The sequence below is a fragment of the Typopeltis vanoorti genome, chromosome 5 (genome assembly GCF_054136105.1).
Source record: "Typopeltis vanoorti isolate ZY-2024b chromosome 5, IOZ_Tvanoo_1.0, whole genome shotgun sequence".
Lineage (NCBI taxonomy): Eukaryota > Metazoa > Arthropoda > Arachnida > Uropygi > Thelyphonidae > Typopeltis > Typopeltis vanoorti.
This window is the reverse complement of record NC_143553.1, coordinates 148,083,142-148,107,469: the sequence shown is the minus strand read 5'-3', so window position 1 is coordinate 148,107,469 and position 24,328 is coordinate 148,083,142. Positions and strand designations below refer to the sequence as shown.

Here is a 24,328-nt window from a genome sequence, read left to right as displayed (position 1 = left end):
TTTGGACCCTTTCCAACATCTCTTCATCCTTCTGAAAACCGGGTGACCAAATCTGGGCACAATAGTCCATGTGTGGCCTAATCAAAGCCTTATACAATGGAACAAGAATCTCCCTACTTCTACACGTCAGTGTCCTCCTCATCATTCCCAGAAGTCTTTGTGTTGTCTTCACAATTTTGGCGATGTGTCCCCTAAATTTTAGATCCTTATCCACTATCACTCCCAGATCTCTTATTTCCTCTACTTCCAACAATATATTCTCACCAAGCATAATTTCTGCATCCCATCTTTGTTTTCCAAATTTTAAAACCTTACATTTTGCAACATTGAATTCACATCCCCATTTGCTTGCCCAATCACTCAATTTATTCAAGTCTTCTTGCAAGGCCACAACATCTTCACTACTCTTTATGGTTCGTCCCAACTTTGCATCATCTGCAAACAACTGAATATCTCCATCCAAATCTTCGCCAATATCATTAATATACAAGTTAAATAGTAATGGCCCTAAAACAGATCCCTGAGGCACTCCACTAGTGACTTTCCTGGATATTGCACCCCCATACACAACTTGTTGATACCTATCAGATAGCCAGTCTCCAATCCAATGCACTAATCTAATATCCAACCCCATCTGCTCTAGTTTGATTGTCAACTTATCATGAGGTACTCTATCAAAAGCTTTTGCGAAATCCAAGTATATTACTGTGTATCCTTCTCCTCTGTCCAAGGTAGCAGTCACTTTATTGTAATAAGTAAGTAGATTACTAAAACATGACCTCCCTTTAGCAAATCCATGCTGTCCATCAAAGATTATACCATTGTTGTCAACCCAACTCTGGATCCTAGTTCTCACAAGCTTCTCCAACAACTTAACCACAACACCTGACACACAGATAGGCCTATAGTTTGATGCTTGAGTTTGATCACCTCCTTTATGAAGTGGCACAATCTTGCCCTCCTTCCACTCTTTAGGGACTTGACCAAGTGCAAGACTCGTATTAAAAATATATGTCAAGGCAGGTGTCAACTCTCTGGCATATTCCTTCAGAATACGCGGTGATATATTATCAAGTCCCACAGCTTTATTTACATCTAGTTTACTCAACTCCCCAAACACCTCTTGCTCACTTACAGTCAGTCTCTCCTCCCCATCATCAACTGCTCTTAATCTCTCCATGAAGTCACATTCACAAGATTGAAAGATCTTTGAACCGCTCATTAAGTATCTCCACCACACATTCTGCAACAGCTGTCTTTATACTATTTCCTCCAATCAATGTCATCCTTCCATAATCATTCTTTCTTTTGCTGGCTACATATCGAAAGAACTCCCTAGGATTCTTTTTAGCTTCATTAGCTAACTGCTGTTCATACCTCTCTTTAGCTACTCTCACCAACCAAGTCACTCTCCTTGCCTGGTCTTTGTAGAACTCATGAAATTGGTTACTTCCACTTCTCTTATGCTGCCTCCACAATGCCCTTTTTCTCTGTATTGCATGCTTAATCTCTTTATTCATCCATCTCACACCTAACTTATTTAACCTTCTCACCTGTGGTATACATTTAGACATTGCATCCACTAAATATTTTTTGAAAATCCCCCAAGCTGCATTGATCTCTTTTCCAGCTAACTCCTCATTCCATGCTACACCTGCAAGCTGTCTCCTGAGCTCTTCATAATCACCCCCCTTGTAGTTCCACATATACCCTTTTTTCACAGGGGTCCTTGCACTGCTGGCAACCACCCAAGTAATCACCTCATGGTCACTTTCACCAATTGGTGGATGATTTGATACCTCATTGATAATTACATCCTCCGATGAGATGACCAAATCCAAGACCCTTAATCCTCTTGTGCCCTCTGTTACATACTGTCTGAGGTAGTTATCCCTCAAAAACTCAAGAAACTCATTTTCTTTACTTCCAGTTGCTATCTCTTCATTCCAGTCTATATTGCCATAATTAAAATCACCCATAATGATCACCCTTTTCTTATTTGCTTGGCTTATTTGACTATACATTTCACTATCACCACCATGCACATTACCAGGTCTATAACAACATCCCACCAAGTATTTGATTCTATTCACCTCTATCTCACACCATACTGCCTCAAAACCACTGGCCCCATTTCCCTCTTGCATCTCTACCTTGTATGGACATAACTCTTTCTCTATCATCAATAGCACTCCCCCTCCCTTTTTTACCCCTTCTATCCTCACGAAACACATCATACCTTTCCATCTCTATTCCTGTCAGGATGTCATCCTCATCTAACCATGTCTCACTTATTCGGACAATCTCTGGGTGCACAGACGCAATTAGTGCAACCATTTCATCCGCCTTGTTTCTTATACTTCTAGCATTGGTATACAAACACAACAACTCATTTCTGACCCTTTGCAATTCCATCTGTTTCCTTTTGATCCCTGATCATCCCATTACTTTCCTGCCTACACATTCTCTCACCTCCTCTTGGAGCATCCACCTTTCTCACGGCGTGTATCCCTGTCCACCCTGAGCCTCCCCGTTTCCCTGCTCCTCTTGCACACCCATTCTCTCATTTTCTATACTCATACCACTCACTTCCACATTCATTTCCACTCCTTCAATCTCTTCTGTCTTACTCTCCTGCTCTTCCACATCACTCCCCTCTCGATCTGATTCATTCTCTCTATTCACTTCTCTACCTTCCAGCAGCAGTCTCTCCAAGCGACTCACACCATAACCACTCAAATGCAGTCCATCACTCCCATACAGCTCACTTCGTCCCTCAAACTCATTCCACACATTAACAAACTGTACTCCCATCTCCTCACACATTTCAGCCAGAATATCATTCATAATCCTTGCTCTCCGCCTCATTTCACCACAATCATACCTAGGCAACACACTGACCACCCTTCCTGTCACACTATTCTCCTTTATCTTTCCAAGCAGTCTCCTGACATTCATTTTGACATGCTCTTTGTTCTCTCTCAAATCATTCGTACCAATTAATACAATTAACTCTTTTGCTCGTTCCCACCTCATATTCAATGCCTCAATCACTCTACTCATTTTACCGCCTGGAAAACATACCTTGTGCATTTTATCCTCTAGCACACCTTTAATAATGGAGTCGCCATACAACGCCACTCGCTCATCTTTTGTTAACTCTTTCATGCCATCATGATTTATTTTAATAGTTTTGACCTGAATTCTCTTAATTTCATTCCGCATCCATTTCATTTCTTGCTTCATCCAATCCAATTCACCTTCTGAACCTCGCGACACATTCACTCTATCATTAAATCTTTCTAACTTTCTAACTCTCGACCCCCCTCTTCTCACTTTCCCTCTCATTCATCCTTCTTTGTTTCCGTACTTTCGGTCCAACATACGTCCAACTTTCACTATCATTCTTCTCACTTTCACTCTCACATATCTTTCTTTGTTTCCGTAATTTTGGACTAACATGCGTCCAACTTTCGCTATCATTCTTCTCACTTTTACTGTCATTCATCTTTCTTTGGTTCAGTACTTTCATTCCAACATGCGTCCAACTTTCGCCATCAGTCATTCTTTTTTCGCTATCATTCATTCTTTCGATTTTTTTTACTTGCGATTTCTGCATCACGGCATTTCTACTTTCATTCATTCTCTCAATTTCGTTTCTTTCCACCTCACTTTCGTCCCTTTTAACATCCGTTACAGTTGTCAAATCGCTCTTTCTTTTTTCCTGATTTTTTAACATTTTTTCGTCTGTCTTTCTCGCCATCCTTCTCTTTCAAACGTGCACTCGCGACACAATCGGTACTAGCACTTTCTGTCATCAACTTCATATTTGCATTCATCAATTCCTCGTTCAGGTCACATTTCGCACACACCCTTCTTCCATCCGCACTAAACATCCACAAATCATTTATGTAATCGAAGGAATACATATAACAGACCTCACACTTAACGAACCGACTGAAATCCAAATTAAAATCATGGAATGACAATGCTGCCGCCATTTTTTTTTTTTTTTTTTCTGCAGGTTACTAGGTCTAATATTAACGTTTTCGTATTTAGTTTAAGCAAGAAAAAAAACCCCACACTAATAATATCGGTAGCGTACAACGTTTACAGTCGCTCTTACTTAAACAATTACGCATACATACTTAATTATTCCGAGTAAAACTTATCTGAATCAGGAGCTCTTCAAAACACGTTCGTAGCGCTTGACCCACTCTATCTAATATTTGAAATTTTCCTGCAAGTAACTCACTAAATTCTCATTTATACTGCTTCTGCAAATTGCACAAGGAGTAATCATCCACGTCCCTTATACTGTCTTCTCAAACTCAGAAATACAATTTCTTCACGACTTACTCTAAATATTAAATTTTCTCTAAACAATAACATTTCTGTAAGCTGTATAAATCACTTTCTATATGAGACCTGCACATACACTGCTTGGAGAGAAGTCAGCAACACCAGCTGTAAGGAACAAACAGTCATGGTATCCAGCTTAATAAGATGTAGGACCTCCTTTTGCTATGATAACTGCAGCAATCCTCCTATGGGGGGACATACTTTCCACAAGCATATGATAGCAATCAATGGGAATTTTGGACCTTCCTGCAGGCATGCAAGGAGGTCCTGGACTATTGAACATCTGTGACATGACACTCCAGTTCATGCCACAGATGTTCAATAGGGCTGGTTCAGGGCTCTGGAAGTCATTCAAGTATGGTGACGTTTATGGCACACAGTTACAGCAGCAGCCATATGACATTGTACATTGTCTTGTTGAAAGAGAATAGTCACTTCTGTAGGAACACCACAAAGTATGAAGTATTGCGTTGTTCAGAGCATTACAAACAGAAGTCCTAGGCCAAACCAGGAAAAGAAGATCCATGCAAACCAACAGGAGAAGTCTCAGATCTTGAACAATCAGCATAGATGGGCAAGAAATCAGTGTTCTGTGTGTATCAAACAATTGCAGGTAAACAGATGAAGGGGAATGAGACTTGTAGTTGACCAAGTGAGAGGTTACAGGATGGAGCGCAAACCTATCATGGAAAAATGCTGTTAGGTTTGAGGCAAGTAATGTTTGTCTACATTCATGCCAATAGAGCTTACATAATCTGTTTAACACGCATACCAATGCACATCAAACAGATTATAACAATTACTACAATAAAGAGCCAAGAGGCTATTTTTTTTGGGCGACGTAAATTAAGTTAAGGGGATAATAAATCCTTCATTATTTTAAAGCCGGATAAGAAACTCAGAGATCAAAATCTAAGAGTTTCATGCCGAAGAACTTTTGGCGAGTCCAAGCGGGATCACCTTTGCTCCGAGTTGCCCTAGTGCTCTTAGATTTCGATCTCCGAGTTTCTTATCCGGCTTTAAAATAATGAAGGATTTATTATCCCCTTAACTTAGATTATAACAATGCATAACACGCATGGTATGGCAGTCTAACATCTGTGGCATTGGGCTTGCCAAAGTCCATGTAGGATGTCTGAAAGACTATTTTTAGGACCTAGCTAAGAGAACTGTTTTTGGCTAAGCAATAGAGCATTTTCATTTACTTCAGCATAAAGACTGAATGGGCAATGCATGAAAACCACCAGTAGCTATTTGTATATTCTGATGATGGATAGCATCCAACCATCAGAGTGTGCCTTCCTTTACATAACTGTAAACCTTGAACCCATGATCGAGTTTTGACCATTACAAGTGCACAATAAAGGCAGAGCAAGGAACAATGATCAGCAACCCATTCTACAGAGAATCGAGTGCAAAGAAGATTCAAAGCTTTTTTTCCATTTGTCCTCGAGTTAATAAACGTGTGTAAAGAATGTAAATTTTCTGTCAGGGATGAGTTTGGGACTCATCTTTGGAAAACTTTTTCAGTTTTCAAGAAAACTGAAACCAGATGTTCTCATTTCAGGAAAGCATCTCTTATACACCAAGCATCCAGAAGCACTTCTGGAATTATTCTGATGTATAACAAGAGAAGGAGCTTCATGGAAGGTGTTTTATCATCTCATAATGGATGTTATCAGGATACATTGCACTGGCATGACAGAGCAGAAAAGCTCTTTTTAGTATTCTTCCTTAATGAATGATTGTACAGATCTAATACTAGTGGGAAAGTTTGGCCACTGTTTCTCTTGTTGCTCTTTCAATATTAATAACTCAGAGCAATAGGAGGCTGCTGTTGAGATTTTAGCAAAACAATCTCCATGTTTGCAATAGTGTTATGATCAGCAGCAACACATCCATTATGTTGTTGCTAGGTAGACTAAATGTGAATTTTATATATACTACCTTTTCTAGATTTTATCCCATAGAACAGTGTTTCTCAAACTTCAGATATCCGCGGACCCCTTCTTAAATTTTCATTATTACAAAGTACCCCCTAATTAATTAAAAATAAATTAATTAAAATGAATAAATTATTTAAAAATAATAAATTAATTAAAATTAATAAATTAATTGAAATTAATAAATTAATTAAAAATATTTATTTTATTTGAATTTATATGTTCATGTAAACAAAAAATATGATTTATTTTTAATAGAACAAACTTTATAAAGATACTATAAAGTTTTACTTGAAATAATTTATTATCAACGAGAGGAGTGAAATTGCTTATGGTGAGATAAAATTTCAGCAAAATTTGGCTCTATAGTTGTTAATTTCAATCTCAGATGCGGTTCGACATCTATAATGCGATTCCTCTTCTTCGTCTTAATATCTACAAGGGCCAAAAATCCAACTTCGCACAGATATGAACTTGGAAATAGAAAAATGAACCTTACAGCTTTATCTGTTAATTCAGGAAATTCATTCTGTATTTGTAGCCAAAATGATGATAACACAATCTCGCTGTATTTATTTTTTAGGAAACCATCAGAAGCTAGTACTAAAAGTTGTTGTTCTTCTATTGACGACAGACCCTTTGGCATAAATTTGTTTTTATTGAAAGGGTATCTTATCCACTCAATATTAATGTCCAATTCAGAGAAATACTTTTCTAGATTCATTTGCAAGCTTTTTAAATGCTGCATGATAGTAATTTTCACATCATCATCAATTTGTTCATTTGAACTTGGAAACGCGTCAAATTCTTCATTACCAACCCACTTTTGCCATAACTTCATTTTTGCCAACGTGGCGTTCACTTTATCCTGGACATGAAATATAGAAATTTCCTTGCTTTGTAAAGATAAATTAAGACTATTTAATACAGTAAATATATCTGCCAGGTATGCTAATTGACTGAGCCATTTCCAATTATGTAAATGCTTTTTCAATTTCAAACGAGTAAGGACTTTCCACGAGAAAGCCAACGAATATTGGTATGGAAAAGAAGTTGTGTATAGTTGCTTCCCATTTCTTTGCAAAGTTGAGAGAAAAGTCTGGTGTTTAGAGGATGGCCTTTAATATAATTTTTACAGCTTCATCAAGAACTTTTTTTTAGGTCTGTAGACATCATATGTGTAGCTGAAGCCTCCCTGTGTATGCAGCGTGTCGACTTTGCATTTGGTGCAACAGCTTCAATCCTTGAAACAAGCCCTTTTTTATATCTGACCATGGATTTCGCTCCGTCCATGCTTAATCCAATGCAACTTTTCGAATCAAGCTTGTTTTGATGCATAAAGGTATTTATACTGTTGAACATTTCTTCTCTTGTTGTATGTTCTGGAAAGGGTTGGCAATATAAAAGGTCGTCATGAATTTTTTGATTTTTTTCGTACCTAACGAACACTAGAAGATTTACAAAATTTGTAATGTCGGTGGATTCATCTACCTGCAACGCATAATAACGACTCTCACGTATATCGGATAACAATGTTTGTTTTATATTTTCAGCCATTTCAGTGATTCTTCGATGAACGGTACTATTTGAAAGGCAAATCCGATCAAAAGATCTTTTTTTTTTTGCATTATCTCCGATCATAATTTCTGCTATTATTTTTGCTACAGGCTTGACCAAAGTTTCACCAATTGTTTCTGCTGCACCACTTTTGCTATTAATAGCGACACATGATATGAAGCTTCTAAAGCCTTCATGTTTTCACCTCCTAACACGATCGATATCACTTTGAGATTCTTTTAAATTTTTTGTTTATTTTGAAAAAATTCGACAGGTTTGTCCTTGCATTCATTATGTTTTGATTCAAAATGGCGATTTAAATTACATGGTTTCATGCTTTCATTTTTTTAAAGTTTCACCGCAAATTACACATAATGGAATAGGTTTTCCTCTTCATTTCCCGTCCATGAAAATCCACATTTCAAGTAATTATATCGTACTTACGAAGTTTTCTCATTTTCTTCCTAGTTAGTTCTTTAGAGATGTCCGACGACACAAACTTATCAATTTCAGTTGATCCAGATGCAATATCAACATTTTCTTGTTGCTGACAGCTACTTGTATCTCCTATGTTCCTCTCTTTTGCACATTTTAAAAATCCGGCCTTTAACCAGTGATCCATACTTAAGAATTTGAAAGCTAAAAAAAATTACTGTATTTAACGAACAGTAAAGATAAAGCAGCTATGAAGATGTTCATATGATTGGTGCGGTATTAACAAAAGATCGCGCTACTAATTGACAAAGGCAGGCCAACAGTTCAGTTGAAATGCTAATTCTCTTCAACCGAATTCCTTATGTAATATCCGAAACACATTCACTATATATTTCTTAGTTTTAACACGTTCACTCAAACAAAACCATACGTTGCCGGTGCACCATATGGTTTTGATTGTCTACTATACAGCATTTTATGCGGGAGGAGTCATGCGATTCATTAGTTAGTAGTGCCGTTTTTATCCCAGTTGTCTCTAATTGCACTGTTTGTTGAGAAACATATTACACAGCCTGCAGATGTCTCTGTAACTTATTCAGCGATACAACAGGAATGTTTTACGATCTCAAACTTAAATTTTATTCCATGCATTAATGATGCATAGCCGAAAATTGCCACGGACCCCCGGGTGTCCGCTTACCACATTTTGAAAAACACTGCTATAGAATATTTGCACTGGTTGTTTGATTAATCAATAATGTAAATTGGATGCAAGATTTTTTTGGACTGACATCTCACATAACATGCTTTGGCCCAAGCACATGTAAAGGCTATTAGCTTTAAAATGCCCCATTCTCTGTATATATTTTTTTTTTGGCTGCTTGTTACTCTGGATTCCATCAGTTTTGGATAGAGTGGAACCTCAGATGTTTTTAGAATCGAGTTGCTGCTGCTTAGGCAATGCAATCTGTGATATACTTTACTGCTTCATTAATAGGTGTTTGAATGACTGCTTTAGCATTATATTTTCATTATATTTGCAAGATGGGAAAAAGTATTCCATAAAAGCCTGGTCTTTTTTCCAAATGGGCATCCATGTAACAGAAAATGGTTGCTGTGAAGACAGTGCAAAGAACAGGAAAATGATCACTTTCAAAGATGTTCTCTTCAACATCCCAATTGAGCAATGGAAAGACAGGAGAGCAGACTGGAAGATCTATTGCAGAATACAAGTGGATAGACATATGGAAAAAGGTACTGACTATTATTAAGAAGGGAGAATTTACGATTGTCGAGCATTTTCTCAATGATATTACTGCACTAATTTGTTTTGAACTACCCCAAAGAGTTGTATTCATTAAAAGCACCCATGAGAAGGAGGAGCTGAGACTGTTGTAATAAGGTTATTAAGTTCTATTTCATTTAACTTGCAACCTGGTGGTAAATAAATAGAATATACTATAATAAGAAATCCCAGTTATGCAAATTGCTGCTGCTTCCAGAGGAGTATTAAGCTGGACATGTTAGAAAAAAATATGATTGTCCACTAAAATTGTTAGTCCATCATAAGGTGGGCTATCTCCAGTTCTATCCTTACAACAGTAAAATGCCTTAAGGTTGCATCACCAGGATTTTAAATATGCTTCCTGCAGACAGAAACAAAGGTTTGTGCTTCTACAGCATAGCCCTGATATCAATATTATGGCAAAACCCATGAGAGTTCCACTGTGATAGGCTGCATCAAAATATTGATATCAACTGCATCAAAAACCAGAATTACCATTCCTAACAGAACAAGAGCTTGCAACCTCAACTACTCAAACTACAGATTATACAGTTCCTTCTGACCATGAGATGGTATTTTTACCTTCAAAAGAACTGACATCTGATGTCAGAGCAAAACTTTACCCCCCCCCCCCCAATAATTTGCTTTGGCTCAAAATATCTTTACCAAACCAACTTTTTGCTTTGCTGTCTCTATTGTTCCCAAACTTTCACTCTAAACACTTCAACTATCTCACTAAAGCTCAATTTTCTGCAGTCAAAATATGGCAATAGTGAGGTTATCCTTCTTAGTGACATCATTGTCCACATCTCAAACAGGCTTTCCTTTTTGATTTCCACCAAGCAAGCAAGGATGAAGAGATCAATCTCCTAACCAGAATACCTGACAATTCCCACAAATTTTCCTATACATCTCTTCTTAACAAGTTCCCCTTCCAAGCCTACTATGGATGTCAGTTCTCCTCTTGGTAACTCGGACCACAATCTCCTGCAAGTTTCCTTTGCCACAGAACAATCTTTGCCAAAGAGTTCTGAGTCACATGTTCTTTGACACTACAAGGATGCCAAATCGTGTGACTTCTGTGATTTCTATTCCTTTCCATAGTCCAACTACTGCTTCAATTCTCACTATCCAAAAACATGTGCAAAGTAAATAACAGAAATCACAGGAATGAAAGCCTTTATCAGTAATCCCACCCAAAATTCTCAGCCACCACCAAGTCCTGGTTATCAAAAAAGTGTGTAAATGAAGTACATGGAAAAATTCAACATATCACAAATGGCCCAGGACCAAAACTCCAGCTGCTCACTCCTGCTATATTGCAGTTTGCAATAGCTGTAAAAAAAAAAAAAAAATCAGATTTTGCAAAGGTCAAATGACACAAACCTGCATCCTCTTCAAATTGTAGTCAAGCCTTCTGGTTCCTTGTGAGTGTCCATCGTGAAATTTTGCCCACTCATGTTTCCAACCGCTGTCACATCCAAATAGTACCATGGTCAAATTAAAGGGATAAAAATCCCCTTATTATTCTACAGCCAGTATGCGAAACTCTGAGATCGAAAACTAATAAGGGATTTTTATCCCCTTAATTTAATTAATTTCGCCTGAAAAAAAATAGCCGTTTGGCTTTTTATCTTAGTACCATGGTCACTTATTCCAAAGACAAGGCCAACTTGCTGGCATTACTCTTCTCTTCCGATTCCTGCACCCGATGACCAGGGCAAATTTCCTCCCCAGTTTACCAAGAGCTGCTCACTCCATTCTACATATAGTCTTCTACCATAATGAAATCTGGAGAATCCTTAACCTGAAGACAAATAAGACATCCAAGTCCTGATGGTATTCTACCCATTGTATTAAAAACCTGTGTCCCAAAAGTAACAATACCTATCCTATATATCATCTCTTTAATCTATCCTATTCAATAGGCATCTATTCTATAGCATGGAAACAAGCCAGCATCAGCCCCTTTCAAAGAAAAGTGACAAAAGTTAGCCAACAAACTGCTATCCAGTTGGTCTCACTTCTGTTCATTCAAAAATTATGGAGAAGGTCATTAACAACCAAATTTCGCATCCACCAACTAATCAGCGACTATCGATGTGGATTCCATCACACTTTCAGTCTACAGTCAATCTTCTAAGACTTCAACACCCACCTCTGGAATCAAGCCATGGAAAAATTTGGAGAAACTCACGTGTTCACTCTCAACATTTTGAAAGCATTTAATTGAGTCTGGCACTACATAACAAAGTGCTATTCTGTGATCTACCTTTCCCCCCTCTGCAAAACGAGTGATGATGCATAGTTTCCTCTCCTACATTTTCCCCACCAACAAAGGATTCTCTACTTTCACTTCTCTTCTTTCTGTATATAAATGACCTGCACTTAGACTTCAACTCCTATCCATAACTTCATAGATGACAGTACAATGCATTCCTCCTTTTCATTTGACAAACCTTATAGTACATAATTGTTAGAACCTTGAAGATCCACCATGATCAATGTCCTGAAGTATCTCCTAGTTTATATCTCAATGGGTTAAGGACAACCTTGTACACTTCCACCAAAACTCTGTCTTGGAAAACTCAGACATCTCACATCTATTCTCTTCTATCATATCAATTACTTTATATTTGTTGCCTGCTCTAGTTCTTAATTCAATGATCATTTTCCTCTATTAGAGTAAAGTGTCAGTATTAATTACATTCAAAAATCATTTGAATGGATCTGTGCAGACTTTCTGAGAAAGCTACTCAACATCTATTTTTTCTTCCCATTGCATTTTGAAAATAGGCATCCCTCCAATTCTCATATATATATATATATGTAGAAAGTATTTATATATATAGTAATTTATATCTCCTCCTGAGATTTTTATTTAATAAGGTTAAAACACCTTATGGGTAACTTGTTTGGTAAAATACTTATAAGCTCTGTATTACTAAAATCTCTTGGTATTTCTAGCCTGGCTCCCACTGATGAGACCTCAATAAAGGTCGAAACCAGTCTGGGCAGTGGCCCCTTGCCTTTAATACAAAGCATCATACATCTCCTCCAGGAAATGTGCTTTGCATTATGGGTAAATATTAAGATTAGTGATCAGAGCTTATTCTACTTTTACCATGAGTTGCCTTGATCTTGCACTACCTGCAGGATCAGCTAGACTTGCAACACTTGCAAGCGCAAACTTGACTTATTTGTCTGTTTGCTTACTTGGGAAATGGAGTAAAACCAGGTTCAAAATAGCTTGGTATCTTTAACATATATATATATATATACATATATATATATATATATATATATCAAGACTATAGCAACCATACCCCCTCCACTAGAAAGGACAGTAAACATAAAATAAAAATAAGGGAAATTTCAAACAATGAATTACATTCACTTTTATTTTCATCATTAATCTATCCAAGTGTGAGCAAACAAAAATGAGCTCATGAAATACTTTGCACAATTTGCAAACTATGCATAGCATACTCTATTTTAAGATATATATATATATATATAATGACATGCATTAGCAAAAGACACTATATAGACAGGTTTTGGGCCTAGGTACTACTTTGAACAAAGTCCACAGATGAACGTACCTTCGCAACTAGGCTATTTCCACCATATTGAGGCAGCTTTCTTTATTTCAAGATGCTTACCAGTGTTTCTCAACACACAGCACACTCAATTCTCATGTATGTATTTGGGTATCCCCCTCCCCATACACACCCAGTGGGGAAAAAATGTTATTATCTGGAGAACTATAACAATATGGTGAGACAGCATTTATTATTTGTACATGGAAATATGACTTTCTGTTAGTTAACTCAGTATCTCTCTCTACATTTCTAGCTCCTGCTGATGACACAACAGTTAACATTCAGCTATTTAAGGCTGGATAATGGACCTTCCTATAATGAATGGAATTACATTGCTCAAAAAGGAAGGGTTGGTTGTAAAGACATTTCACAAGCAAGATTGTCTGCTCGCACTTGAACAGGTATAAAAACAAGAATATAACAATTTGTCAAGTAGGATTTAATCTTTTTTTAGTTACTTTTCCTCTTTTACATGAATGAAATGCAAACCTCCACCCCAATCAGCATTTCTGATGACAGGCCTTTGTGCAACAATAAACAAACACAACCGCTAAAATATAAGCAAACGATTTCTTAAGTGTTAATCTCCAAACCCTTCTCTATGCAGATAGAATAATGTAGTGATGAGAATTGTTTTCCATATTTGGAAAACAATTCTCACTCCTGCATGCGATAATTCTATCCTAACAGCTGTACATTAATAATACTCATATCCTCAACATTAATATAATTTTCGACCACGATTCTTCTTATGAAACTGGTGAGATCTTTCTGAGCAATAAATACAAAATGTTATATTCAGGCAATAACAATCAAGGAAAAGAAGGAGTAGCCATAGTATTCAACACAAAATACGAGGCTAATCTTCTTCAATGGCAGTCAGTCTCAAGTAGAGTAATGTGGGCAAATATGAGAATGGGGAACTGGACAATGAGACTTATTTGTGCCTATGGTCCCACAGAAGGTTCTACTAAGGTAGAAGTGGAGGAATATTTTGAGGCTTTAGAAAAAGCAACTGACACAATGAAAAAGGAAAAGTTGGTCCTTGTTGGGGATCTAAATAGTAGAGTAGGAAATGACTGTGAGACATACAAAAATATTTTGGGAAAATTTCGAGAAAAGAGCAAAGCTAATAATAATGGCAAATATCTGTTGGATTTCTGCTCAGGACATGGACTGGTTATTACTAACACCATGTTCCAACATAAAAATGTGCACAAATTCACATGGAGAGAAGAGGCTAAGAATAAGAAAAGTCTCACTGACTATGTTATTGTTGATAGTGATGTTTTCTCCCTGGTGCAGGACACCAGAGTGTACAGAGGATTTGAAATTGGAAGTGATCACTATTTAGTCTTGAGCAGGATAAAATTGAATTTCATATTGAAAAGAATAACATGTAAGAAAGTTTTAAAGCGAATAAAAGTTGAGCAGCTCTCAGATGTAAACTGTAGACTAAAATACAGAAATATTATTGAAAAGAAAATGAAAGAGTTTGAGAACAGGAATCAAACCTTGGAGATTCAGTGGCAAACTCTGAAGGAAACATTGATTGATTCTGCCAGAGAGGCATGTGGTGAGGTTGTGTGCAAAGATAAAAAAATCAGAACTCCCTGGTGGACACAGGAAGTTAAAGAGGCAGTGAAGGAAAAGAAGAAAGCATATCAAAAGTTCCTGGCAAATAAGTCAGCTTTTACTCTTACAGAATACAGAGACAAATGTAAGAAAGCTAAACAGTGTGTAAAACTAGCTAAACAAAAGTCATGGGAGGACTTTGGCAAGAATATAGAAAATAAATATCAAGAAGGTGGCAAAATATTCTGGAGGTTGTTGAAGAAGCTTAGGAATGGAGGAAAGAGTGCTGTAAAAGGAATTAGAGATGATAAAGGTGTCATGAAAACAGGAGAAAAAGATATCCTTGAAGTATGGAGTAATTACTTTGAAAAACTGCTAAATGAAACAAGCAGTGATGACAGCACAGTGATAAAAAACACTGACCAGGCATGCAGTCAGGAATACATATCCATACTTGAAGTAGAAAAAGCCATCAAAGGCTTGAAATGTGGAAAGGCAGCAGGAGTAGATGATATTCGACCAGAAATGCTGAAATATGGTGGTATAAGAGTCTTACAGTGGCTGCACTGCATAGTTCAGAAAGCCTGGACAGAGGGACGAATTCCCGATGATTGGAGTAGAGCTCTCATAGTACCCATATATAAAAAGGGAAATAAAACTGAATGTGAGAATTACAGAGGTATTTCCCTACTGAGTGTTCCTGGCAAGATCTATGCAAGTATACTTGAGAAACGGTTGAGAAGAATTGTGGAAGAAAAGCTTGGTGAAGAACAAGCTGGATTCAGGCCAAATAGAGGCTGTCAGGATCAGATCTTCACTTTACGACAAATAGTCGAGAAAGCATGGGAATATAACAAAGATCTGTATTTAAGTTTTGTCGATTTGGAAAAGGCATATGACAAGGTGCCAAGAGAGAAGCTATTCAATGTGCTGCAGTTATATGGTGTCAATGGGGCATTATATCAAGCAATACTTAGTCTTTATTTGAGTTGTAAGTCAGCAGTTAGAATTGAAGGAAGTACAGGATGATGGTTTAATGTTAAATCTGGTGTGAGACAAGGATGTACATTATCTCCTCTGTTATTCATTATCTATATGGATCACATTATGAAGGAATGTGGTATTAAACCTGATATCAAAATTGGAGATGTTAATGTCAGCTCTTTGCTTTATGCGGATGATGTTATACTTCTAAATAAATCCGCTACAAGTCTGCAAGATTCTCTGACTAAATTGAATAGCTGTTGTAATAGATATGGTATGAAGGTCAGCAATAAAAAGACAAAGACAATGAAAATAGGCAGAATCATTGAAAATGTCAACTGTGTTGTGAATGGAGAACCTGTGGAACAAGTAAAACATTTCAGCTACTTAGGCACAATTTTTACTGAAGATGGTAAACTAAATATAGAAATAGACAACAGAATCAGCAAAGCTGGTATCGTGGGAAGTCAATTGAATAAATTCATATGGAATAAGAAAGAAATTAGTCGGAACACTAAATTAGCTGTATACAAGACTGTGTTCAAACCAATTTTAACTTATGGATCTGAGAGCTGGGTCAGAAGTAAAACACTTGACCAAAGACTAGAGACCGCAGATATGAGAGTCCTGAGAAAGATTAAAGGAGTGAACAGATGGCATCAATGGCAATATCATATTAAAAATGAGGATATTAGGAAAGAACTTGACATTGTCAGCATCCAGGAATGCGTTAGCAGAGCTAATCTCAGATGGTATGGTCACTTAAATAGAATGGGAGAGGAAAGATTAGCAAAATAAGTGTTCTCTGCCAGGTTGGCAGGAAAACGACCCAGAGGAAGACCAAGATATAGGTGGATTGATACGGTACAAAGTGCCTTAGACGATAGAAATATAAGATCTGATAATGTTGGAGTCTTGACAAGTAACAGACTGATTTGGAGGAAAATTGTAGATAGGAAGTTAGTAATGATGTAATTTTTTCATGTAGTACTGTCATATCCTGTACACCCTTGAGGGTACATGGCAGGAATTTGATGATGATGATTCTTCTTATGAGAGCTACCAGCTTTTCTTGGAATAAGCATATAGTATCCACAGAATGCCTAAACCAAAAGCAAAGAATTTTCTTTAGTTTGAGATATCATTTCTCACAAAGCTGTTAATCTTTTCAATAATTGCTTAATCAGTATAAATTTTAGATATACTCGGCTATGTCAGCTCACAGTGCTAAACATTTTGAGGACATTTGTCATTACTAGCAACAATCACTATCTATTTATCCTATTTTAAACTTGATTTATAAACCCCACCTCTACCTATGGGTTTCCTGCTATATTTCCAGTAGATTTTTTTTAGAAATTATCATCATCACCAAATTCATGTACTCTCAAGGGGTGTACAGGATATGATAGTACTACATGAAAAATTTACATCATTACTAATTTCCTATCTACAATTTTCCTTCAAATCAGTCTGTTACTTGTCAAGACTCCAATATTATCATTATCAGATCTTATATTTCTATCGTCTAAGGCACATTGTACCATATCAATACACCTATATCTTGGTCTTCCTCTGGGTTGTTTTCCTGCCAACCTGGAAGAGAAAACTTGTTTTTTATAAATCTTTCCTCGCCCATTCTGTTTAAGTGACCATACCACCTGAGATTAGCTCTGCTAACGTATTCCTGGATGCTGACAATGTCAAGTTCTTTCCTAATATCCTCGTTTTTAATATGATATTGCCATTGATGCCATCTGTTCATGCCTCTAATCTTTCTCACGACTCTCATATCTTTGTTCAAGTGTTTTACTTCTGAACCAGCTCTAAGATCCATAAGTTAAAACTGGTTTGAACACTGTCTGATATACAGCTAATTTAGTGTTCCGACTAATTTCTCTCATTATTCCATATCAATTTATTTAATCGACTTCCTACCATACCAGCTCTGTTGATTCTGTTCTCTATTTCCATATTTAATTTACCATCTTCACTAAAAATCGGCGTAAGTAGCTGAAATGTTTTACTTGTTCCAAAGGTTTCCCATTAACAACATTCCCCGTTCAGAGTTGACATTTTCAACATTTCTACCTATTTTCATTGTCTTTATCTTTTTAATGCTGACCTTCATGCCATACCTATTACAACAGTTATTCAATTTAGCCAGAGAATCTTGCAAACTTGTAGTGGATTTATTTAGAAGTATAACATCGTCCACATAAAGCAAAGAGTTGACATTAACATCTCCAATTTTGATATCATGCTTAATACCACTTTCCTTCATAATGTGATCCACATAGATAATGAATAACAGAGGGGATAATGTACATCCCTGTCTCACACCAGATTTAGCATTAAACCATCTTCCTGTACTTCCTTCAATTCTAACTGCCGAATTACAACTCAAATACAGACTAAGTATTGCATGATATAATGCCCCATTGACACCATATACTGTAGCATATTGAATAGCTTCTCTCTTGGCACCTTGTCATATGCCTTTTCCAAATCGACAAAACTTAAATGCAGATGTTTGTTATATTCCCATGCTTTCTCAACTATTTGTCGTAAAGTAAAGATCTGTTCCTGACAGCCTCTATTTGGCCTGAATCCAGCTTGTTCTTCACCAAGCTTTTCTTCCACAATTCTTCTCAACTGTTTCTCAAGTATACTTGCATAGATCTTGCCAGGAACAATCAGTAGGAAAATACCTCTAATTCTCACATTCAGTTTTATTTCCCTTTTTATATATGGGTACTATGAGAGCTCTACTCCAATCATCGGGAATTCGTCCCTCTGTCCAGGCTTTCTGAACTATGCAGTGCAGCCACTGTAAGACTTTTATATCACCATACTTCAGCATTTCTGGTCGAATATCATCTACTCCTGCTGCCTTTCCACAGTTCAAGCCTTTGATGGCCATTTCTACTTCAAGTATGGATATGTATTCCTGATTGCATGCCTGGTCAGTGTTTTTTACCACTGTGCTGTCATCACTGCTTGTTTCATTTAGCAATTTTTCGAAGTAATTACTCTATACTTCAAGAATATCTTTTTCTCCTGTTTTCATGTCACCTTTATCATTTCTAACTCCTTTTACAGCACTGTTTCCTCCATTTCTAAGCTTCTTCAACAACCTCCAGAATATCTTATATTCTGGAGGTTGTTGAAGATCCCTACCTTCTTGATATTTATTTTCAATGTTCTTGCCAAAGTCCTCCTATGACATTTGTTTAGCTAGTTTTAGTGTTTAGCTTTCTTACATTTGTCTCTGTATTCTCGAAGAGCACAAGCTGATTTATTTGCCAGGAACTTTTGATATGCTTTCTTCTTTTCCTTCACTGCCTCTAACTTCCTGTATCCTTGCTGACAACCTCATCACATGCCTCACTGGTTGAATCAATCAGGGTTTTCTTCAAGGCTTGCCAATGAATCTCCAAGATTTAGATCCTGTTCTAAAACTCTTTCATTTTTCTTCAATCATTGTTGTGTATTTTAGTCTACAGTTCACATATGAGAGCTGCTCAACTCTTATTCGCTTTAAAACTTTCTTACATATTATTCTTTTCAATATGAAATTCAATTTTATCCTGCTCAAGACTAAATAGTGATCGCTTCCAATTTCAAATCCTCTTTACACTCTGGTGTCCTGCACCAGGGAGAAAACATCACTGTCAACAATAACATAGTCAATGAGACTTTTCTTATTCCTCGCCTCTTCTCTCCATGTGAATTTTTGCACATTTTTATGTTGGAACATGGTGTTAGTAATAACCAGTACATGCCCTGAGCAGAAATCCAACAGGTATTTGCCATTATTATTGGCTTTGCTCTTTTCTTCAAATTTTCCCAAAATATTTTTGTATGTCTGACAATCATTTCCTACTCTGCTATTTAGATCCCCAACAAGGACCAACTTTTCCTTTTTCATTGTGTCAGCTTTTTCTAAAGCATCAAAAAATTCCTCCACTTCTACCTTAGAACCTTCTGTGGGACCATAGGCACAAATAAGTCTCCTTGTCCAATTCTTCATTCTGATATTTGCCCAAATCACTCCACTTGAAACTGCCTGCCATTCAAGAATGATTAGCCTCGTATTTTGTGTTGAATACTATGGCTACTCCTTTTCCTTGATTGTCATTTCCTGAATATAACATTTTGTAATTTATTGTTCAGAAAGATCTCGCCAGTTTTTGTCTTTTATGTTTGTCACCCCTATTATGTCGATCTGGTACTTATCTAATTCTGCAGCTAGCTCCGTTTCTTTGCCAGTCAGACTTCTTATGTTGATAGTACTGATCTTTAACTCTGGTGATGTTGAGTTGGGGTGTGCTTTCAGATTTGTTCCAGTAGCTGACTTTTTGTTGTTCGTCTTGGTTCGCTGGCGAAAACAATGGAGGCCTTGTTTAACTGGGCGACACCCCAGCCGGCATTAAATTTTGTCATGTTGTGCCATCATTTTCTATATTGGTTTAAGCCAATAAGAATACAATTTGGTCGGCTAAATCCAAAATTGCCAGCCCATCCTCGTTCGTTCAGTATCCAGGTAGATACCCATCAGGGTGCACCATGAGAAGGTGAGGATTGGACATTAGGTCAGAAGCCCTGGTCGGTTCTCCGCATTCCTTTAAAGGCTATGTGGAGGTCTCCTCTCAGTTATATAGCTTTGACTCTTATGCACCCCTAGAAATTTTAGAAATTATAACATGCTAAAGTGAAACATAAATGAACAGTCCTTATCCCACTCCTTAACTTATCCGCATTACTAGTATAATATAGTTTTTTAAAATTTTATGGGAAGAGTGATATAGAGCAGTACACTACATCATCAAAATCAGATGTATGGTTAACTGATTTTGCAGAATAACTATATGTATGAAGCTACGTATATATAAGCACTATGTAAATTGCATATCGATGATATTCTCTGATCAAATTATATGATATTTTAATGAAAAATCAAAAGATTCTGATGAAAAAGCTAACTTGCAGAATCACTTAATTTTCTACTACAGACTATGCTTATGATAAATATTTGGTAAACACACAAAAGAGTGATTAAAGAAACAGGTATATTTCTCTTCTTGCCCAGTTCAAGTCAATCTCATGTGCAATTATTTCTAGTAGTTCCTCGAGTTTAGCATTGTGACTAGGTATAAGAATTATGCCACAAGTTCATAGTATGCCTGACTGACATTATTATAACATTTCTAACTTCTTCTTCTACTGGCACTACAGCCCCATGCAGGGCCTTAGCTTCCTGATTTTGGGTTTCATATCATGAGGTGGGGTCATTACCCCCATGCTCAAACATGTGTAAAGATCTGAGAAGTGTTGTGTTCTTAAGATCGGTTTGCCTGCTTTGTAGAAGGAAAAACCCCAGATAAACTGGGGAGAAAAACCCTGCAGTCCACGCCCAGGCTATGTCTGAGAAAGATCCTTATCTCCTCGCATTGGCAATGAGAATTGAATGCAGAATACTCCTTTCCCAGGCATATGGTTGCAGAGCGCGTAACCACTCAGCTCACCGCACGGACTTGACATTTCTAACTATCCACCATCTATATATGCACCTCAATCAGGTAAAGCTTAAACACTATTCCTGAGAACATGTTAAGAATGTACTCACAATCTGAATCTCAAATAAGATTTGATGAAGGTCTAGGATTTGGTTAGTTTCCCAAATATATACTATATTTCCTAGAAAGTCACAACATATTTAAAAAAGACAACCTATACCATTAGAAAATGTGTAGCATTACCAATGAGATGAACAATTTCAATCCCCTCCCTCTTTCAGGGGGGGTTGGATTTTCACAAATGTAAAAAATTCAAAATTAGTAACTGAAATATAAGTCTTATAATTATGTTCATACCTATTACTCCTGTCTGCCATCCATTTCAGTTGTACCATCATTGAGTCATCATCACACCCACGAGAAGCACATATTTTGTTCTGAGCAGTTTCATCACTATAGTTGTAGCCATCAGTAATAACAAAATACACGGGAGGTCCCACAGAAAGATACTTCTTTAATGATCTGAAGTAATTTAACATGTAAGAGTCCTAAAAAAGTGAATAAATTTTTTTAAAAAAACACAAAACTACTCCAAATATATTCAGCAGCCACTGAAATACAAATAGTCCGAAAGTAGGTTAATAGGTGAGCCTGCACAAAAGACGAAGAGAAATCACAGCAGGCAGCACTTAAGGGTTAGAAGACTTCACAATATATTCATGCTGTGCAGAGTAACCAAAGGTGGAGGAATGGTTCAGCAGACAATGGAAGAGGCCATGATTGTGGGGGAGTGGAGATTTTTTTTTTTTTTTAATCATATGACTCCTGTTAAGAACAGGTTATAAACCAGTTGTATATTAGTACTCTACATAGACAAAGAGAATTTAGGACCATCTCTAAAGCCCAAAACATGATGTTTTGCAAGCATGCCCAGGCTCCAAAACAAGCAGGCTAGTGGTCTCGTTTTGGGCGAAAATCATTTATCACCTACAAACATGCAAAAAACAGGATTTAAACACAAGGCTGGCTGGCTGGCTGACAGGAGACTAGAGATGCTAGTCACTTGGATAACCATGCCAGGTGCTACAATTAAAATCAAGATGAAACAGTATAGACAGTGGGCATTCAAATGCTGCTAATAATCAACCCATTACCTATACATGGTACTAATGTACTTGAGGTTGATTAACTAATCTATTGTATGGGCTCAATAAAAAATCTGACAAGATAAGAGAACAATGGAGTCAGTGTGTTCCAATAGGAAGATGGTACTTGTTGCACAATACAAAACACAAACTGACCAGAGTTCATTTCTGCATATTGTGCCAAACTTCACAAAGTGAGATATTACTATTTAAATAATATTGGCAATTAGAGAAAACAAATAAAACACTTTTTTTTGCACTAAGTTGGTGTGTGAGGGGTGAAAATTATAATGAAAACATTACCAACAGATGTACTTTCACAACTGCATGAATTACATACATGGTTTGAGGAAAAATCAGACAAGTTAATCTCCCCACTTTTGGATAGCTGATTTTTTCTTTTGATTTCCTCCCCCATAAAGATTAGATATATAAGGTATAAAACTTGTCTTCCTACAGCTCCAATGTATAATATGAGTTTTGGATATCCTCTTAAGGTATCTTCTTCTTAGGGTTCATATTGCAGCAATAAAAAACCATTATTCACTCTGAGGCACAACAGTTTACACAAATAGGTTTGCATTTCAGTGGCTACTAAATATATATAATCATATCGATAAATTATGTAAAATAAATTTCTAAACATCACCCTTCCAACCCCTTCAGAGATCCTACTTGTGAACGTTTGAAAAACCAATTGTAAAAAGCATGCTATAAGTGGTTCAGAAGCTGAAAATACAGGTTATCTACATTCTAATGTCTGCAAAGGAAGTTTACAGCAATGAACAGTGATTTATATTAATGAATAATGTATAAACAGGAATAAATTACTACAAAGTTTATACTTCTATACAGTATCTAGATCTATCAAATACTGGAATATAAATTCTACACACAAGACTGCAGAACCTATGTTACACTGGTGACAGGTGCACGCAGAAAGAGGGAGCTCAGATTTTTTCTTTAATTTGAGAATGTAAGTGTTAGGAACATCTCACTGTTCTGAAGAATACAGGCAGATGTAATAATGGAAAGAGAAGAAGGTTCAGTGGGTTTGCAGTTACAGTAAGAAAATGTTGAAGAAATCCTTGCTTATGTTATAGGTTCAATAGTTTTTTTTTTTTTTTTTTTGTAAATCATATGAATCCCATGCACTGCAGACTATAAAAAGCCTACGGTACACTGGTAGTGTGCATGGACTAGTTGATAATGTGGAAGCTCAAAGCTCTACTTTAAAAATCTAACATGGAAGTTTAAACCACGTCAGGCTTCTAATAAGCAAGGTGGACACTGGGCAATAAAAATAATCTACAGGCTAAAAGGCATTCAAATATACATCCAATACCACAGTGGAATTGAAACTGACAGCCTGTCAGAGAGAAGATGTTGTCCACTTTGCCAAAGGAGCTAGCAAATTAGCCAAACTGTCCTCTTGTGAACACATCATGAATTTTTAGGGACATCACCAGCTTTGCCTTCTGGCTTAATCGAACAGCCAAGCTCCCGCAATATTGAGCTTGCTAAGCCAATTCGAGTATCTAGCTCTATGTCCCACTTTCCATCATTCGTGAATATGGACGCAAGGTATTTAAACTTCTCCACCTGCCTCATTGGGACTCCACTCACATGTAGAGTGCACTGGAATGGTTGTATTGAGACCATAAATGTTTCGGTTTTGGCCACACTGACCTTCATTCCACTGTCTGCACAAACAGCTACAAACCTATCCAGGGTCTGCTGGAGGTCATCTGTGGAAGAGCTAAGCAGAACTAGGTCATTGCAAAAAGCAGATGTCCAATGCTACATCTTCCAATTCTGACACACTTACTGCCTCGGCTGTGCCTATCAATCCAGTCCATAAATATTATGAAAAGGGGTGATAGAACACACCCTTGGCAGAGGCCAACAAAGACTGTGAAAG

At 37.0% G+C, this 24,328-nt stretch overlaps 1 protein-coding gene across 1 annotated transcript in view; it reads right to left on the bottom strand.

Annotated features, from left to right (window-relative positions):
• LOC150106928 (NPC intracellular cholesterol transporter 1-like) overlaps positions 1-24,328 on the bottom strand; it is a 920,722-nt gene that overhangs the window by 266,968 nt on the left and 629,426 nt on the right. The window contains exon 18 of the mRNA XM_090393507.1: positions 21,620-21,810. Coding sequence (XP_090249633.1) covers positions 21,620-21,810 — 191 coding nt within the window. The remainder of the gene's footprint in view (positions 1-21,619; positions 21,811-24,328) is intronic.